Source organism: Mobula hypostoma, chromosome 20 (genome assembly GCF_963921235.1).
Source record: "Mobula hypostoma chromosome 20, sMobHyp1.1, whole genome shotgun sequence".
NCBI lineage: Eukaryota > Metazoa > Chordata > Chondrichthyes > Myliobatiformes > Myliobatidae > Mobula > Mobula hypostoma.
The window spans coordinates 1,895,113-1,910,447 of NC_086116.1; the positions used below are offsets into that span (position 1 = coordinate 1,895,113).

The 15,335-nt window shown below is 44.3% G+C and overlaps 1 protein-coding gene across 1 annotated transcript in view; it reads right to left on the bottom strand.

Moving 5' to 3' along the window:
- The window catches only part of LOC134359585 (uncharacterized), a 130,840-nt gene extending 118,508 nt beyond the window's left edge, over positions 1 to 12,332 (bottom strand). Inside the window, exon 1 of the mRNA XM_063073084.1 lies at positions 12,209 to 12,332. Coding sequence (XP_062929154.1) covers positions 12,209 to 12,232 — 24 coding nt within the window. The 5' untranslated portion in view covers positions 12,233 to 12,332. The remainder of the gene's footprint in view (positions 1 to 12,208) is intronic.
- Between the last annotated feature and the right edge of the window lie 3,003 nt (positions 12,333 to 15,335).

Consider the following 15,335-nt stretch of genomic DNA (forward strand, 5'->3'; position numbering starts at 1 on the left):
AACACCCGATGATTCCAGGAACATCACTGAAGATGTGTCCAGAAGCATCAGTAGATGTATGTACACAGCTTCGGAGGGAATTGGACAGATGCTTGATGATGGAATAGCATGAGAAACGAGCAGGGGACCAACAGGTTGGAGAGCTCCTCCAGATAGCCAGCAGAAATGATGTACTGAATGTGAAGTCCCTCCCAATTGGTTCAGTTAGTCAGCCGCTCTTGATTTAGTTTGAATCGATGTTACCATAATGCGCCCACTGGCAACAAAGTCATTGGGTCAGAGTTACATTGAAACTAAAACCCATTTTGATGCAATTTTTCCTAAGCACTTTACACTCCTCAATCACTTGCAAGCTAGCTGATAAATGCAAAGATTATGCAGAGAAATGACTCACTAGGCATTTATTATCAATTACCATATAAATAAGATGCATTGGCCTGGCTTTTGTACCCAGCTTCCAGTACTTTGCAAAGGCACGCAAATAAGCAACACAGACAAATTAAATATGCCACTAAGCATCTTCCAATTATTGTTATTTTTCTCAGTACATAATTCAATATCAGCAGAGAGCCTGAAATCTTACAACATACTAATTACCCCGACAGTTCCAGACATCAGCCTGATCTAACAAACACTGACATTCACTGACCTTCCATTTTACAAATGCTCCCTGCGTGACGAGCAGTCACCTGCACCACAAAATCTCACTACTGATCGGTTCGTTCATTCTGGACACATTTACCAACTGGTCTGGTGTATCAATAGTAAAAACTGGCAGCTTCTGTACATTGCTGGTCATTGTAGCTAACACTGTGTTACAATGCAGTTTGCAGTAAGTTAATAACAGGAGGCTTTTAGTGGCTTTGCATTTCCACATTACAAGGAAGGAGCCCATTTCAGTGGTGGAGGCAGGTACATTAGGGACATTTAAGGAACTCTTAGATGATAGAAAAATTAAGGGCTATATAGCAGAGATTGCTCTAAGCGCATTCTCATTCTCCCACTTGTTTCCCTGCAGCGTACTCTCTCCTCCCCTTTCCCCCAGATTCGACCACCCTCTCCTCCCCTCCTTCCCCTCTCCACCCTCTCCTCCTCTCTCCACTCACTCCTTCCCCCAGATTCTACCACCCCCCTCCTTCCCTCCTCGCTTCTCTCCCCTTCTCTACTTTGCACCGCTCCTCCCCTCCCCTCCCCTCCCCTCCCCTCTCCATTCTCTCTTCAGGTCTCAACCCAGATTCTAGCTCACTCAACCTACCCTCATGAGACATGCATCCTAATCCAGGCAGCATCCTGGTGAATCTCCTCTGCACCCTGTCTAAAGCTTGCATATCCTTCCTGTAATGAGATGACCAGAAGTGAACACAATATTCCAAGTGTGGGCTAACCAGGACTTTAGTGAGCCCTCTCAAAGGATATCAATATGGTCACAGTGAACGTACGAACCCCATGCGGACAGCAACAGAGGTCAAAATTCAACTTGAGCGGCTGGTTTTGTGAAACAGCTGCACTAGGTGCAGAGTCACACTGGCAAAGTAAACACATCTGGCTGTAATGTTACACAGAGTCACACTGGCACAAGTAAACACATCTGGCTGTAATGTTACACAGAGTCACACTGGCAAAGTAAACACATCTGGCTGTAATGTTACACAGAGTCACACTGGCAAAGTAAACACATCTGGCTGTAACGTTACACAGAGTCACACTGGCAAAGTAAACACGTGACTGTAATGCTGTGCACTGGCTGTGGCCACACACAATACCCACAGCTGGAAAGCAGAGCCACAGGCCATTGGGCAGGTGCTTGGAGTAAAACATCAAACAAGACACCCCAGTCATAGGCCCTTCCATCCACTACGTTGTGCCAAATTAATTAAATTAGTAATTAAATGCCTAACTACACTAATCCTTTCTGTCTACACAGTGGACACCTCCCTCCAATCTCTGCATATTCTTGTGGCTATCTAATGGTATCTTCAATGCCTCTGTTGTTTCTAGCAGCATCCCTGAGTGCCTCCCAGGCACCCACCACTCTCTGTGCACATCTCCTTCTCATCTCGACCCTTGTCTGTCTACTCTGTCGGTGCTTCTCCTAACCTTATAAACTTCTGTGAGCTCTCCCCTCAGTCTCTGATGCTCCAGGAGAAACAACCCAAACTTGTCCAACCTCTCCTCATAGCACATGTCCTCTAATCCAGGCAGTGTCCTGGCAAACCTCTTCTTCACCCCTTCCGAAAACTCCACCTCCTTCCCACAATGGGGCCACCAAAACTGAAAGCAACACTCCAGATGCAGCCTAACTAGAGTGTCAGAAAGCTGCAACATATCTTCCTGACTTTTAACCCAAGTCAAAGATTCAATGATTATCTTTATTTGTCATACGTACATTGAAACATTGAAACACACGGTGCACAACCGACACAGTCCAAGGATTGTGCTGGGGGCAGCCTGCAAGTGTTGCATTTTTCCAGTGACAACGTAGGGTACCTACAATTTACTAATCCTTACTAATCTGTACGATGTTGGAACGTGGTGGAAACCCACACGGTTACAGGGAGAATGTACAAACTCCTCACAGGCAGTGATGGGGCTGAACTCAGGTTAATGTAGCTGTAAAGTGTTATGTTAACTACTACACTACAGTGCCACATTCAAAAAATAGAGGCAAGGTGCCATAAAACTCCATTATCACCCTATCAAGCAACACACATAAAAAATGCTGGTGAACGCAGCAGGCCAGGCGGCATCTACAGTCGACATTTTGGGCCGAGACCCTTCGTCCGGACTAACTGAAAGAAGAGATAGTAAGAGATCTGAAAGTGGGAGGGGGAGGGGGAGATACCTACCACCCCACCAGCCTCCGGGTCCAAAATATAATTCTCCGTAACTTCCGCCACCTCAATGGGATCCCACCACTAAGCACGCCTTTCCCTCTCCCACTCTCTCTGCTTTCCACAGGGATCGCTCACTACGCAACTCCCTTGCCCCCCCCCATCCCTTCCCACCAATCTCCCTCCCGGCATTTATCCTTGTAAGTGGAACAAGTGCTGCACGTGCCCTTACACTTCCTCCCTCACCACCATTCAGGGCCCCAGACAGTCCTTCCAGGTGAGGCGACACTTCACCTGTGAGTCAACTGGGGTGATATACTGCGTCCGGTGCTCCCGATGTGGCCTTTTATATATTGGTGAGACCCGACGCAGACTGGGAGACTGTTTCACTGAACACCTACACTCTGTCCGCCAGAGAAAGCAGGATCTCCCAGTGGCCACACATTTTAATTCCAAATCCCATTCCCATTCTGATATGTCTATCCATGGCCTCCTCTACTGTCAAGATGAAGCCACACTCAGGTTGGAGGAACAACAGGTAGCCTCCAACCTGATGGCATGAACATTGACTTCTCCAACCTCCCCTTCGTACCCCATCCGTTATTTATTTATTTATTATTATTATTAATTTTTTTTCTCTCTCCTTTTTCTCCCTCTGTCCCTCTCACTATACTTCTTGCCTATCCTCTGGGTTTTCCCCCCTCCCCCTTTTCTTTCTCCCTAGGCCTCCCATCCCATGATCCGCTCATATCCCTTTTGCCAATCAACTTCCCAGCTTTTAGCTCCATCTCTCTCCCTCCTATCTTTTCCTATCATTTTGGATCTCCCCCTCCCTCTCCCACTTTCAAATCTCTTACTATCTCTTCCTTCAGTTAGTCCTGACGAAGGGTCTCGGCCCGAAACGTCGACTGTACCTCTTCCTAGAGATGCTGCCTGGCCTGCTATGTTCACCAGCATTTTTAATGTGTGTTGATTGAAATTCCAGTATCTGCAGATTTCCTCATGTTTGCGTTTTTATCACCCTATCGACTTGTGCAGGAACCTATAGTATAATGACCTCTTTGGGCCTGTGTGAGGAGTCAAAGAGCATTGGACTCAGAGGGTTTTTCTGTGTGTCATACTCTGCCAGAGCCTCAGTGGTTGTCTTGGAGGAAGGATTCTGTGGTGGTCCCCCACGTCCTTCTCACAGCACAGTTTTTTTTTACAAGGCCAAGTTGCAAGCTCGACACTCAATCCGGCATGGATGGAAAGCATGCCCGGGAATGGCCCGACTGGATTCCAACTCGGGAACCTTCGCTCCGGAGTCCAGCGCTGATGTCACTGCGCCACCAGCCGGCTTGGAGGTTTTTAGAGCACCAGAATTGTTTAACTGTTGCTTAACATGAGTCGTTAATCATCTAGAATTCCTGTGTATTCTCGAGCAACTCGCTCTTTGTTCCCTGGTTTTCTGTTTCCTGGTGCTTTCTGTTTAAACTTGTTCAGTTTAGTTTGATGGGCTCAGGGAGTCTGTATTACTTGTATTATTTAAACAGATGCCCGACAAGCACTAATCATAGGGTCCTAGTTTTGAGAATGTTACATCTCACAGTGTCACTCAGATAAGCAACCGGTGTTCTGTTGGAATCCTTGTGAATAACTTCTGGTTGTCGTCTGTAATTCACAGTCTGTCTTTCCTCCACACTTGGGTTCTGACGTTGCCAAGAGCACATCGTGACATATGGACTTGAACATCTGAACACCAACACGATGGGTAATAACAGAAAGTGGGCAGGCCAGAACAAGCATCAGCTGATCCTGGGCCAACTTAGCAAGCTGTTTCAGACTTTCAGAGATATTTAAACACTTGAAAATCAATGAAGTCTTTCAGAGTTTGATTGCATCTATAGAAAAGTACTAAGATTCAATAAGAAACTGACACCACTCCCCAATAGGTTCTTTCTTTTCATAGAGATACAGCATAATAACGGGTCACCCGTACATCTTTAGAATGTGGGAACACCTAGAGGAAACCTTAAAGTCACGAGAAGAATGTACAAACTCCTCACAGACAGTGGCAGGTACTGAATCAAGGTCACGGGTGCTGTAATAGTGGTACACTCGCGCTGCGGTACCTTCCAGCCTCAAAGTTCAGGCCCAAGCTCCCTTCCCTGAGGAGCCGTGCCCAAATTAAAGACACTTTAATGCCTTTCTTTCTTTTTAAATCTTTTTATTGAATAAGTATACAAAAAGGTAAGCCATATAGACACCAATACACTGTTAGAATATAATAAAATTGCAGAAGATATTAATGCAAAAAAAATACTACAAACAATGTAATTTAAACATAACGTACCAAGGTAACATAATAGTATACTAATTTTATACATATATCAATAGAGAAAAGGAAAAAAAACCCCAAAAAAAACCCACTGTGCAACTAACTAAAAGCAAAGCAAAGCAATGGGCTAACTCGGAACCAAACAGAGTTAAACTTAAAATCACGTCCTCAATCCCGACCTCCATTAAAAACAGTAAAAAAAAACAAGAAGGGTATATATTACATTAAATGAAAATATTGAATAAAAGATCTCCAAGTCTGTTCAAATTTAAATGAGGAGTCATAAAGATTGCTTCTAATTTTCTCCAGATTCAAGCATAATATCGTCTGAGAAAACCAAAAAAAGGTAGTTGGAGCATTAAGCTCTTTCCAATGTTGTAAGATACATCTTTTCGCCATTAAAGTAAGAAATGCAATCATTCTACAGGCTGAAGGGGAAAGATTACTGGAAATTTTAGGTAGTCCAAAGATAGCAGTAATAGGGTGAGGAGAGATATCTATATTCAATACCTTGGAGATAATATTAAAAATGTCTCTCCAAAAAGTTTCCAGAGTAGGACAAGACCAAAACATATGAGTTAAAGAGGCTATCTGCCCCGGACATCTATCACAAAAAGGATTAATATGAGAATAAAAGCGAGCTAATTTATCTTTGGACATATGTGCTCTATGAACAACTTTAAATTGAATTAGGGAATGTTTAGCACAGATAGAGGAAGTATTGACTAATTGTAAAATCTGCCCCCAGTCATCCACGGAAATGATAGACCCCAATTCCTGTTCCCAATCTACCCTAATCTTATCAAATGGAGCTTTCTTAAGTTTCATAATAATATTATAAATCATAGCCGATGCACCTTTCTGTCATGGATTAAGGTTGATTATAGTATCTAAAATGTATGTAGGAGGAAGCATTGGAAAGGAAGAAAGTATAGTACTTAGGAAATTTCTAACTTGTAGATATCTAAAAAAATGTATTCTTGATAAGTTATATTTATTAGATAATTGTTCAAAAGATATAAGGGAACCATCTAAAAATAAATCCAAAAACCGTGAAATACCCTTAGTCTTCCAAATTTGAAAAGCACGATCCGTAAAAGAGGGAGGAAAAAGTATGTTGCCTAAAATAGGAATCGCTAACCCAAATTGATTAAGATCAAAAAATTTTCTGAATTGAAACCAAATACGTAAGGTATATTTAACTATCGGGTTAGACACCTGTTTAAGGCGTTTCAAATCAAAAGGAAGAGAGGAACCTAAAATAGAACCAAGTGTAAAACCCTGAACAGATTGTAATTCCAATGCTACCCATTTAGGAATGGATAGTATATCCTGGTCAAGTAACCAGAATTTCATATGTCGAATATTAATTGCCCAATAATAAAATCTAAAGTTAGGTAATGCTAAGCCTCCATCTCTCTTAGCTTTCTGTAAATGTATCTTACCCAGTCTCGGGTTTTTATTCTGCCAGACACTTTAATGCCTTATTACCAGAACTTACATGCCTTATTACCAGAACTTCATGCAATACTAACAGAAACTTCATTTATTCCCATCTCTGCCCTTCGAGATAAAGGCCAATATCACTTAGGAAATTGCCTTTGCATTTGTCCACAGGCATTAAGCAGTATCTGTACACAGGCTCATAAATCCTCTTCTGCCTCAGCTTTCCTACCAGCTCTTTGAGATATGACTTTTCTCTCTGGAGTGAAGCAGGAGAGAGGTGTACAAGATGATAGGAGGCATTAGAACGAGTGGAGAGCCTGAGTTGTTTTCTCAGAGTGGAAATGGCAAATACAAGGGGGTGTAATTTTAAGGTGATAGGAGGAAAGTATAGGGGGGATGCCAGAGTGTTTTACACACAGAGTGGTGGGTGTGGAGCACCCTGCTGGGGTGGGGAGGGTGGTGGTGAATGATAGGCAGATACATTCGGGACATTTAAAAAACTTAGATCAGAACATAGTTGACAGAAAAATGGAGAGTTATGGTAGGAGGGAGAGAAGGAGAGTTACATTGATCTTAAAGTAACTTATAAGTTGGGAAATTGTGGGCAGAAAGGCCTGTACTCTGCTGTGGTGTTCCATGTTCCATGTCGCATGCTGACAAAGATTCCCAGTCGCTTTTCAAACAATGGACATTACTGTATTCGGAGTGGCTGCCCTCAGACTCTTCCAGATGAAACCATGCCTCTGCTTTCTCCACCCGATCCTCAGCTGCTACACAAACTACCTTGAGCATCCTCATCACCTGTTTTCCCCCAATGGTCATACAGCACCCTGATGTTGACCTTTCAGCATTCAAAATAAATGTATTATTAAAGTACCCTGTACACTTCCATATACTATCTTGAGAATCAGGCAGTACAAGAAATAAGAGTACAATAGAATTTATGCAAAACTATACATAAACAAACAAAGACAGATGAACTACCAAGTGCAAAAGAAGACAAACTGAAAATAAAAAATAATATTATAAAATAAGTTGTAAAGCATTCTTGAAAGTGAGCCTATTGCTTGTGGACTGAGTTCAGTGTGAAGTGAGTGAGGTTATCCATGCTGGTTCAGGAGACTGATGGTTGTAGGGTAATAACTGTTCCTGAATCAGTTTGTACGTTCTAGTATCATTTGTTTGGTGACAACAAAGTATAAAGTATATAAAGTATAAAGAATCTGGTGGTGTGGCGCCTGAGTTTCCTACATCTCCTGACTGATGGTAGTAGAGAGAAGAGAGCATGACCTGGATGGAGGGTGGTTTTTAATGACAGATGTCGCTTTGTTGTGACAGAGCTCCTTATAAATGTTCTTAATCATTGTCACGAATCTCACTGTCAGCCAGTACCCCAGTCCAATAGCAATTCATCACTGGAACTGTCAGTACCCAGGTCCAAGAGAAATTCATTACTGGGGCTACCAGTACCCCAGTCCAATAGTAATTCATTACCGATGCTGCCAGAACCTATTCGCAGAGCAATTCATTATTGGGGATGGCAGTACCCCAGTCCAATAGCAATTCCTTACTGGGACTGCCAATACCCCAGTCCAACAGCAATTCATTACTGGGGCTGCCAGTACTCCAGTCCAATAGCAATAAATTACTGGAACTGCCAGTACCCCAGTCCAAGAGAAATTCATTACTGGGGCTGCCAGTACCCCAGTCCAATAGCAATTCATTACCAGTGCTGCCAGTACCTATTCGCAGAGCAATTCAGTACTGGGGATGGCAGTACCCCAGTCCTTAGCAATTCATTACCAGTGCTGCCAGTACCTATTCGCAGAGCAATTCAGTACTGGGGATGGCAGTACCCCAGTCCTTAGCAATTCAATACTGGGGCTGCCAGTACCCCAGTCCAATAGCAAATCATTACTGGGGATGCCAGTACTCCAGTCCAAGAGAAATTCATTACTGGGGTTGCCAGTACCTAATCGCATAGCAATTCATTACTGGGGCTGCCAGTACCCCAGTCCAATAGCAATTCATTACTGGGCCTGCCAGTACCCCAGTCCAATAGCAATTCATTACTGGGGCTGCCAGTACCCCAGTGCAATAGCAATTCATTACTGGGGCTGCCAGTACCCCAGTCCAATAGCAATTCATTACTGGGGCTGCCAGTACCCCAGTCCAATACCAATTCATTACTGGGGCTGCCAGTACCCCAGTCCATAGCAATTCATTATTGGGTCTGCCAGTACCCCAGTCCAATAGCAATTCATTACTGGGGCTGCCAGTACCCCAGTCCAATACCAATTCATTACTGGGGCTGCCAGTACCCCAGTCCATAGCAATTCATTACTGCGGCTGCATTTTCTCCCTGTTAATGCTGGAGCAGCTCGACAGGATCAGTCTGGTTCCACCATCAGCAGCTGACTTCAGAAATGGTTCTGCACAGAGTTCTGAATATTGGGATGTGAAATCACAGACCAAGATAGTCTAGCTCGTTGATAGGGAGATCTAATTTGTTCCACCCCGCTTTTACCACCATTGCATATTGTAGAATCTGAACCAAGGCTCTGGGGTTGTTTGGGTTTGTGTATTTGATGCTCCACAATATTCCGCGTGGTTCTCTGTCTTAGTTACACGTTGCTTAGCGAGAGCAGAGAAACAAGGTCAAACGCAAAGGATTATCCTGAGGGGAACTCCATGAAGGATTACGTTATTATCAAAGAGATTGAAAGCTTATAACTGCCTAAGTTATGCAAGGCAGCCACTGTAGAAATGTTGGGTACAGTTACACTTCAAAGGGCAATCTCCAAGTTATTGAAATAATCTGAGAAAAAGACAGAGAAAGAAAACAGGAGAGCAAATGAATGAGCTTATTGAAAGAAGTATTATAATGACCGAGTGTTTCCGTAGAGAAAGACTGATTAATATAAAATGAAAAGTGAAAATGCTGTAAACTCTCAGCAGATCAGACAGCATTTGTGGAAAGAGAAACAGAGTTGACGTTTCAGGTCAAAGACTCTGCATCAGAACTGGGTAGGGGAGAATGTCAGTGGCCTTGCTAACACACTGACATTGAACCACCATTCAGGAAACTGTAACAATGAGTTTTTAAGAAGAAAAGTTGTCCTTCCTCTCTAACGTTGTGGTTGAGGGTGGCTGATGTTGTCCCTCTCTTCAAGAAGGGAGGAAGAGAGAAAACAGGAAATTCTAGACTGGTTAGTCTGACGTCGCTGGTGGGAAAGATGCTAAAGTCCCACATAGGAGATTAGTGGGCAAAATTAGGGCACATGGTATTGGAAGCGGAGTACTGACATGGATTGAAAATTGGCTGGCTGACAGAAAACAAAGAGTAGCGTTTCAGGTCAAAGACTGACCCTTTCGGAATGGCAGGCCGTGACCAGTGGGGTACCGCAGGGTTCAGTGCTGGGACCGCAGCTATTTACAATATATATTAATGATTTAGATGAGGGAATTAAAAGTAACATTAGCAAATTTGCCGATGACACAAGGCTGGGTGGCAGTGTGAAATGTGAGGAGGATGTTATGAGAATGCAGGGTGACTTGGACAGGCTGGGTGAGTGGGCAGATGCATGGCAGATGCAGTTTAATGTGAGCTTATCCACTTTGGTGGTTAGAACAGGAAGGCAGATTATTATCTAAATGGAGTCAAGTTAGGAAAAGGGGAAGTACAACGAGATCTAAGTGTTCTTGTACATCAGTCACTGAAAGCAAGCATACAAGTACAGCAGGCAGTGAAGAAAGCTAATGGTATGCTGGCCTTCATAACAAAGGGAATTGAGTGTAAGAGCAAAGAGGTCCTTCTGCAGCTGTACAGAGCCCTAGTGAGACCACACCTGGAGTACTCTGTGCAGTTTTGGTCTTCAAATTTGAGGAAGGACATTCTTGCTATTGAGGGAGTGCAGCGTAGGTTCACAAGGTTAATTCCCGGATGGCGGGACTGTCATATGTCGAAAGATTGGAGCAACTGGGCTTGTATACTCCGGAATTTAGATGGCTGAGAGGGAATCTTATTGAAACATAAAAGATTATTAAGGGGTTGGACATGCTGGAGGCAGGAAGCATGTTCCCGCTGATGGGTGAGTCCAGAACCAGTTTAAGAATAAGGGGTAGGCCATTTAGAATGGAGTTGAGGAAAAACTTTTTCATCCAGAGAGTGGTAGATATATGGAATGCACTGCCCCAGAAGGCTGTGGAGGCCAAGTCTCTGGATGTTTTCAAGAAAGAGATGGATAGAGCTCTTAAAGATAGCGGAATCAAAGGTTATGAGGATAAGGCAGGAACTGGATACTGATTGTGGATGATCAGCCATGATCACAGTGAATGGCAGTGCTGGTTTGAAGGGCCGAATGGCCTACTCCTGCACCTATTGTCTATTGTCTAAGTAAATTTACCAGCAATACAGGGTTAAATAGTAACAGGGATTTACACTTCCTAATGAAAGAAACTTGGAGAAAGAGCTTCCTGCACCCGCAGCAAAAGGCGTCATCTGCCTCTTTCTGAGTCTTAGACCACCCTGTGCATTGGTCAGCACTGCAGTGTGCCTTGTTATTGGGAAACTCTCCTGGGACCGTGGGTACGATCCGAGAGCATCTTCCTGAATGGTTGCAGCAAATATAATCATTTACCTACATGTTGGCCCGAAGTTTTGAACGTTTATGTATGTGCCTCTTAAAGCTCTCAACATTCACTAATAGATCAGGTCAGCTTACATCAGCCTGAATCATCCCAAATTCCCGAATACCTAGCGACTGTTTATTGTGTCTTTGTGCGTGTTCCGAACTGAGAAAGAGTGTAATCTGATCCACCGATAACTACATGAAGTCAGTCCCAGGTGGGAAATAGCTGAAGAGCTTCCACAACTCTCCAATCAGAATGAGAATGTGTTGGTGTTTACAGGTTGTACACCGGGTGTTCAGGGGAGAATGTGCTGGTGTTTACAGGTTGTACTCTGGGTGTACAGGGGAGAATATGTTGGTGTTTACAGGTTGTAATCCGGATGTACAGGGGAGAACGTGCTGGTACTCACTGGTTGTACACTGGGCGTACAGAGGAGAATGTGTGGCTGTTTACATGTTGTGCTCCGGATGTACAGGGGAAAATGTTCTGGTGTTCACTGGTTGTACTCCGGGTGTACAGCAGAGAATGTATGGCTGTTTACATGTTGTACTCCGGATGTACAGGGGAGAATGTGTGGCTGTTTAAATATTGTACACCGGGTGCACGGGGAGAATATGTCGATGTTTACAGGTTGTACTCCGGGTGTACAGGGGAGAATGTGTGGCTGTTTAAATATTGTACACCGGGTGCACGGGGAGAATGTGTTGGTGTTCACAGGTTTACTCCGGGTGTACAGGGGAGAATGTGTTGGTGTTTACAGGTTGTACTCCAGGTGTACAGGAGAGAATGTGTAGCTGTTTAAATATTGTACTGTACTCCGGGTGTTCAGGGGAGCATGTGTTGGTGTTTACAGGTTGTACACTCTTAGTGTTGCTTCTACCTGCCGTTAAACCACTGGCGTCTCCACAAAACCTAGGACAATGTTAGGCATTCTGACTGCATTATCTAATAAACCACCACAAAAGAAGAATGAATAGCTTACCGCCTGCGGCTGCTCAGAAGCCATTTCCCCCAGGGTCCCGGCCGGTTATCCCGGACTGTCTGAATTAAAGACCAATCGGAGAGTCTGGCGGCGGCGACCCGTCGGCGGCTCCGCGTTATCAAGTGTGTGACTGGACCAAGGCAAGCCAGCGCAGTTTGTGAATGCGCTCCAGGTTTCCAGTGGTAACCACTGCGAGAACAATGCATTTCCCCAGTGTCCCTTCAGATCGGAGGGTGATGAACTGGGTAAAGACGCCCAGCTCCCGCCGTGCGCTGTTCAGGTTGGGAAGGTAGCGCTGACCGCTCCGAATAACGCTGCCCAGGCAGCCAATGTCAATCGCACTCCCCGTAACCGGGAACTCGAGCTAGGAGTGAAAACCCCTTGCCACATGTGGGGGCGGGGGTTAAGCGGGAACGGGACCTGGGTTGAGGTATGCATGCGACCCCTAAAAGGACAGGGAGTTACATAAACACAGCGGTCATGGGCTCTGCAATAATCAGCTCGAACAGAGAAGCTCACCCGTACAGTGTCCCGGGCGGTGGAATCCATCCCCCTTTCACCCAAAGTCCCCACGACATGGTAGCCGTCGTTGGACTAATTATTGCAGAGCCGCAGAGTTCAGCCCATCCCGGTACTCGAGAAAAGAGCAACACGAGTACAAAAGGTAAGTTTTTTAAAGAGAAGTTTGGACAGGTACGTGGATGAGGTTTGGTGCAGATAAATAGGACTAAGCAGAAGACCAGGTCTGCACGGACTAGATGGGCAGAAGGGCCTGTTTCTGTGCTGAAGTGCCCAATAACGGTCTTTAAGATCCAATGGGAAAATGACCGTGCCATGCAATACGATCTGCGCCCCCCGCCCCCCAACCCCGCACAGTGACCTTGAAGGCTGGCGGCTCCAGCTGTGCGGCGCTTCCTGGCTGCTGGTCCTGACCCCAGACCCCAGACTTCAGCCTCTACTCACAGATAAGACCATAAGACATAGATGCTATTCAGCCCATCGAGTCTGCCCCGCCATTCCATCATGGCTGATACTGGATCCCACTCAACCCCATACACCTGCCCTCTCGCCGTATCCTTTGATGGCCTGACCGATCGGGAAACCACCAACTTCCACTTTAAATATACCCACAGACCTGGGCTCCACTGCAGTCTGTGGCAGAGCATTCCAGAGATTCACTACTCTCTGGCCAAAAAGGTTCCTCCTTACCTCTGTTCTAAAAGGTCACCCCTCAGTTTTGAGGCTATACCCTCTAGTTTTGGATACCCCCACCACAGGAACCATCCTCTCCACGTCTACCTTATCTAGTCCTTTCAACATTCAGTAGGTTTCAATGAGATCCCCATGCATTATTTTAAATTCCAGTGAGTACAGGCCCAAAGCTGCCAAATGCTCATCATATGTTAACCCCTTCATTCACAGAATCATTCTTGTGAACCTCCTCTGGACTCTCTCCAATGACAACACTTCCTTTCTGAGATATGGGGCCCAAAACTGTTGAAAATACTCCAAGTGCTGCCTGACTAGTGTCTTATAAAAGTTCAGCATTATCTCCTTGCTTTTATATTCTATTCCCCTAGATATAAAAGGCAACTTTGTATTTGCCTTCTTTACCACAGACTCAACCTGTAAATTATCCTTCTGGGTGCCCTGCACGAGGACTCCTAAGTCCCTCTGCACATCAGATGTTTGAACCTTCTCCCCATTTAAATAATAGTTTGCACTATTGTCCCTTTTACTAAAATGCATTATCATGCATTTCCCAATACCGTATTCCACCTGCCACTTTTTTGCCCATTCTTCCAATTTGTCTAAGTCCAGATGCAATCGCATTGCTTCCTCAGCACTACCTACCCCTCCACCTATCTTCGTATCATCCACAAACTTTGTCACAAAGCCATCAATTCCATTATCCAAATCATTGACAAACAATGTGAAAAGCAACAGTCACAATACTGACCCCTGAGGAACACCACTAGTCACTGACAGCCAACCAGAAAAGGCCCCCTTTATTCCCACTCGCTGCCTCCTGCCTGTCAGCCATTCCTCTATCCGTGCCAGTATCTTTCCTGTATCGCCATAGGATTTTATCTTGTTCAGGACCATAGTTCCCTCTAAGCTGTGCGTGTGCGCGCGTGCACACACGTTTTCAACCAGCGCACAAAGGAAATTAATGTGCGCACAAAAGGTTAGTTACCTAAAATAATGTAGTAGTTAATAATTATACTTATTGAAAATAACCTTTTAGCTAACTGTTTCTGTTAACTAGTTAGTCGGTTTTTCAAATACCACAATGCACGTCACTGATTTACATCACCTCACCTATCCTGTTCCGGTTTGTACAGCTGCATCACGGCGACAGCCACCTTTGACGGACAGTGTTCATATCGTACAGTTTACAAAAATCTGTTTCAAATCCTGTAGGTAACTTACTAAATTTTTATTGGTAAAAAATATTGATTCACTATGTCGAATTCAAAAGAAGTGAAGGGCGTGAAGCGCGAAAGAACTGCAAATTTGTTTAAAGTTGAACGGCTTAACAAAATGGTAGAAACCGTTACACCGAAAGCTCATGAGGTCATGAATGTTCAGCTACGAGAAATATTTATGTATGATTCGGAAACTGGAGTTATCTGTTTGTATTGTCGTGATGCGAAAGTTGCTGGAGCATTGCTACTGGAAAGAAGTGGGATGATATTTGGAAACTTGACTTTTTGAAGCATCATTTGGCAAGTAAATCGCATTTGGACGGTGTACAAAAGCACAAGCAACAGAACCCGTCATTACTCGTTACAGGAGTGCTAGGCATGTTACGGTTGAGTGCAGGTGAGCCAGAGGAGATCAAAGCTGAGGTACAAGAATGGTCAGCTTTTGATTTCTCCGCAATTGCAGATTGTGACTCCACATTTGGGGATGAACAAGTTCATGCTTTGAGTCTAAAATATCATGATTTTCTAGCTGAAAATATTGTAATAGTTAGACAGTTTAATGATTTCAAATTTTCCGTGCACTGAAAAATTAAATCCAAACCAATTTCAAACTTTGCTCAAATGGTGGCATTTGTGCTTCAAAATGAACAGTTTTGCGACCATGCATAGTTGATGGACATTGGGGGAACCTTTCTTGC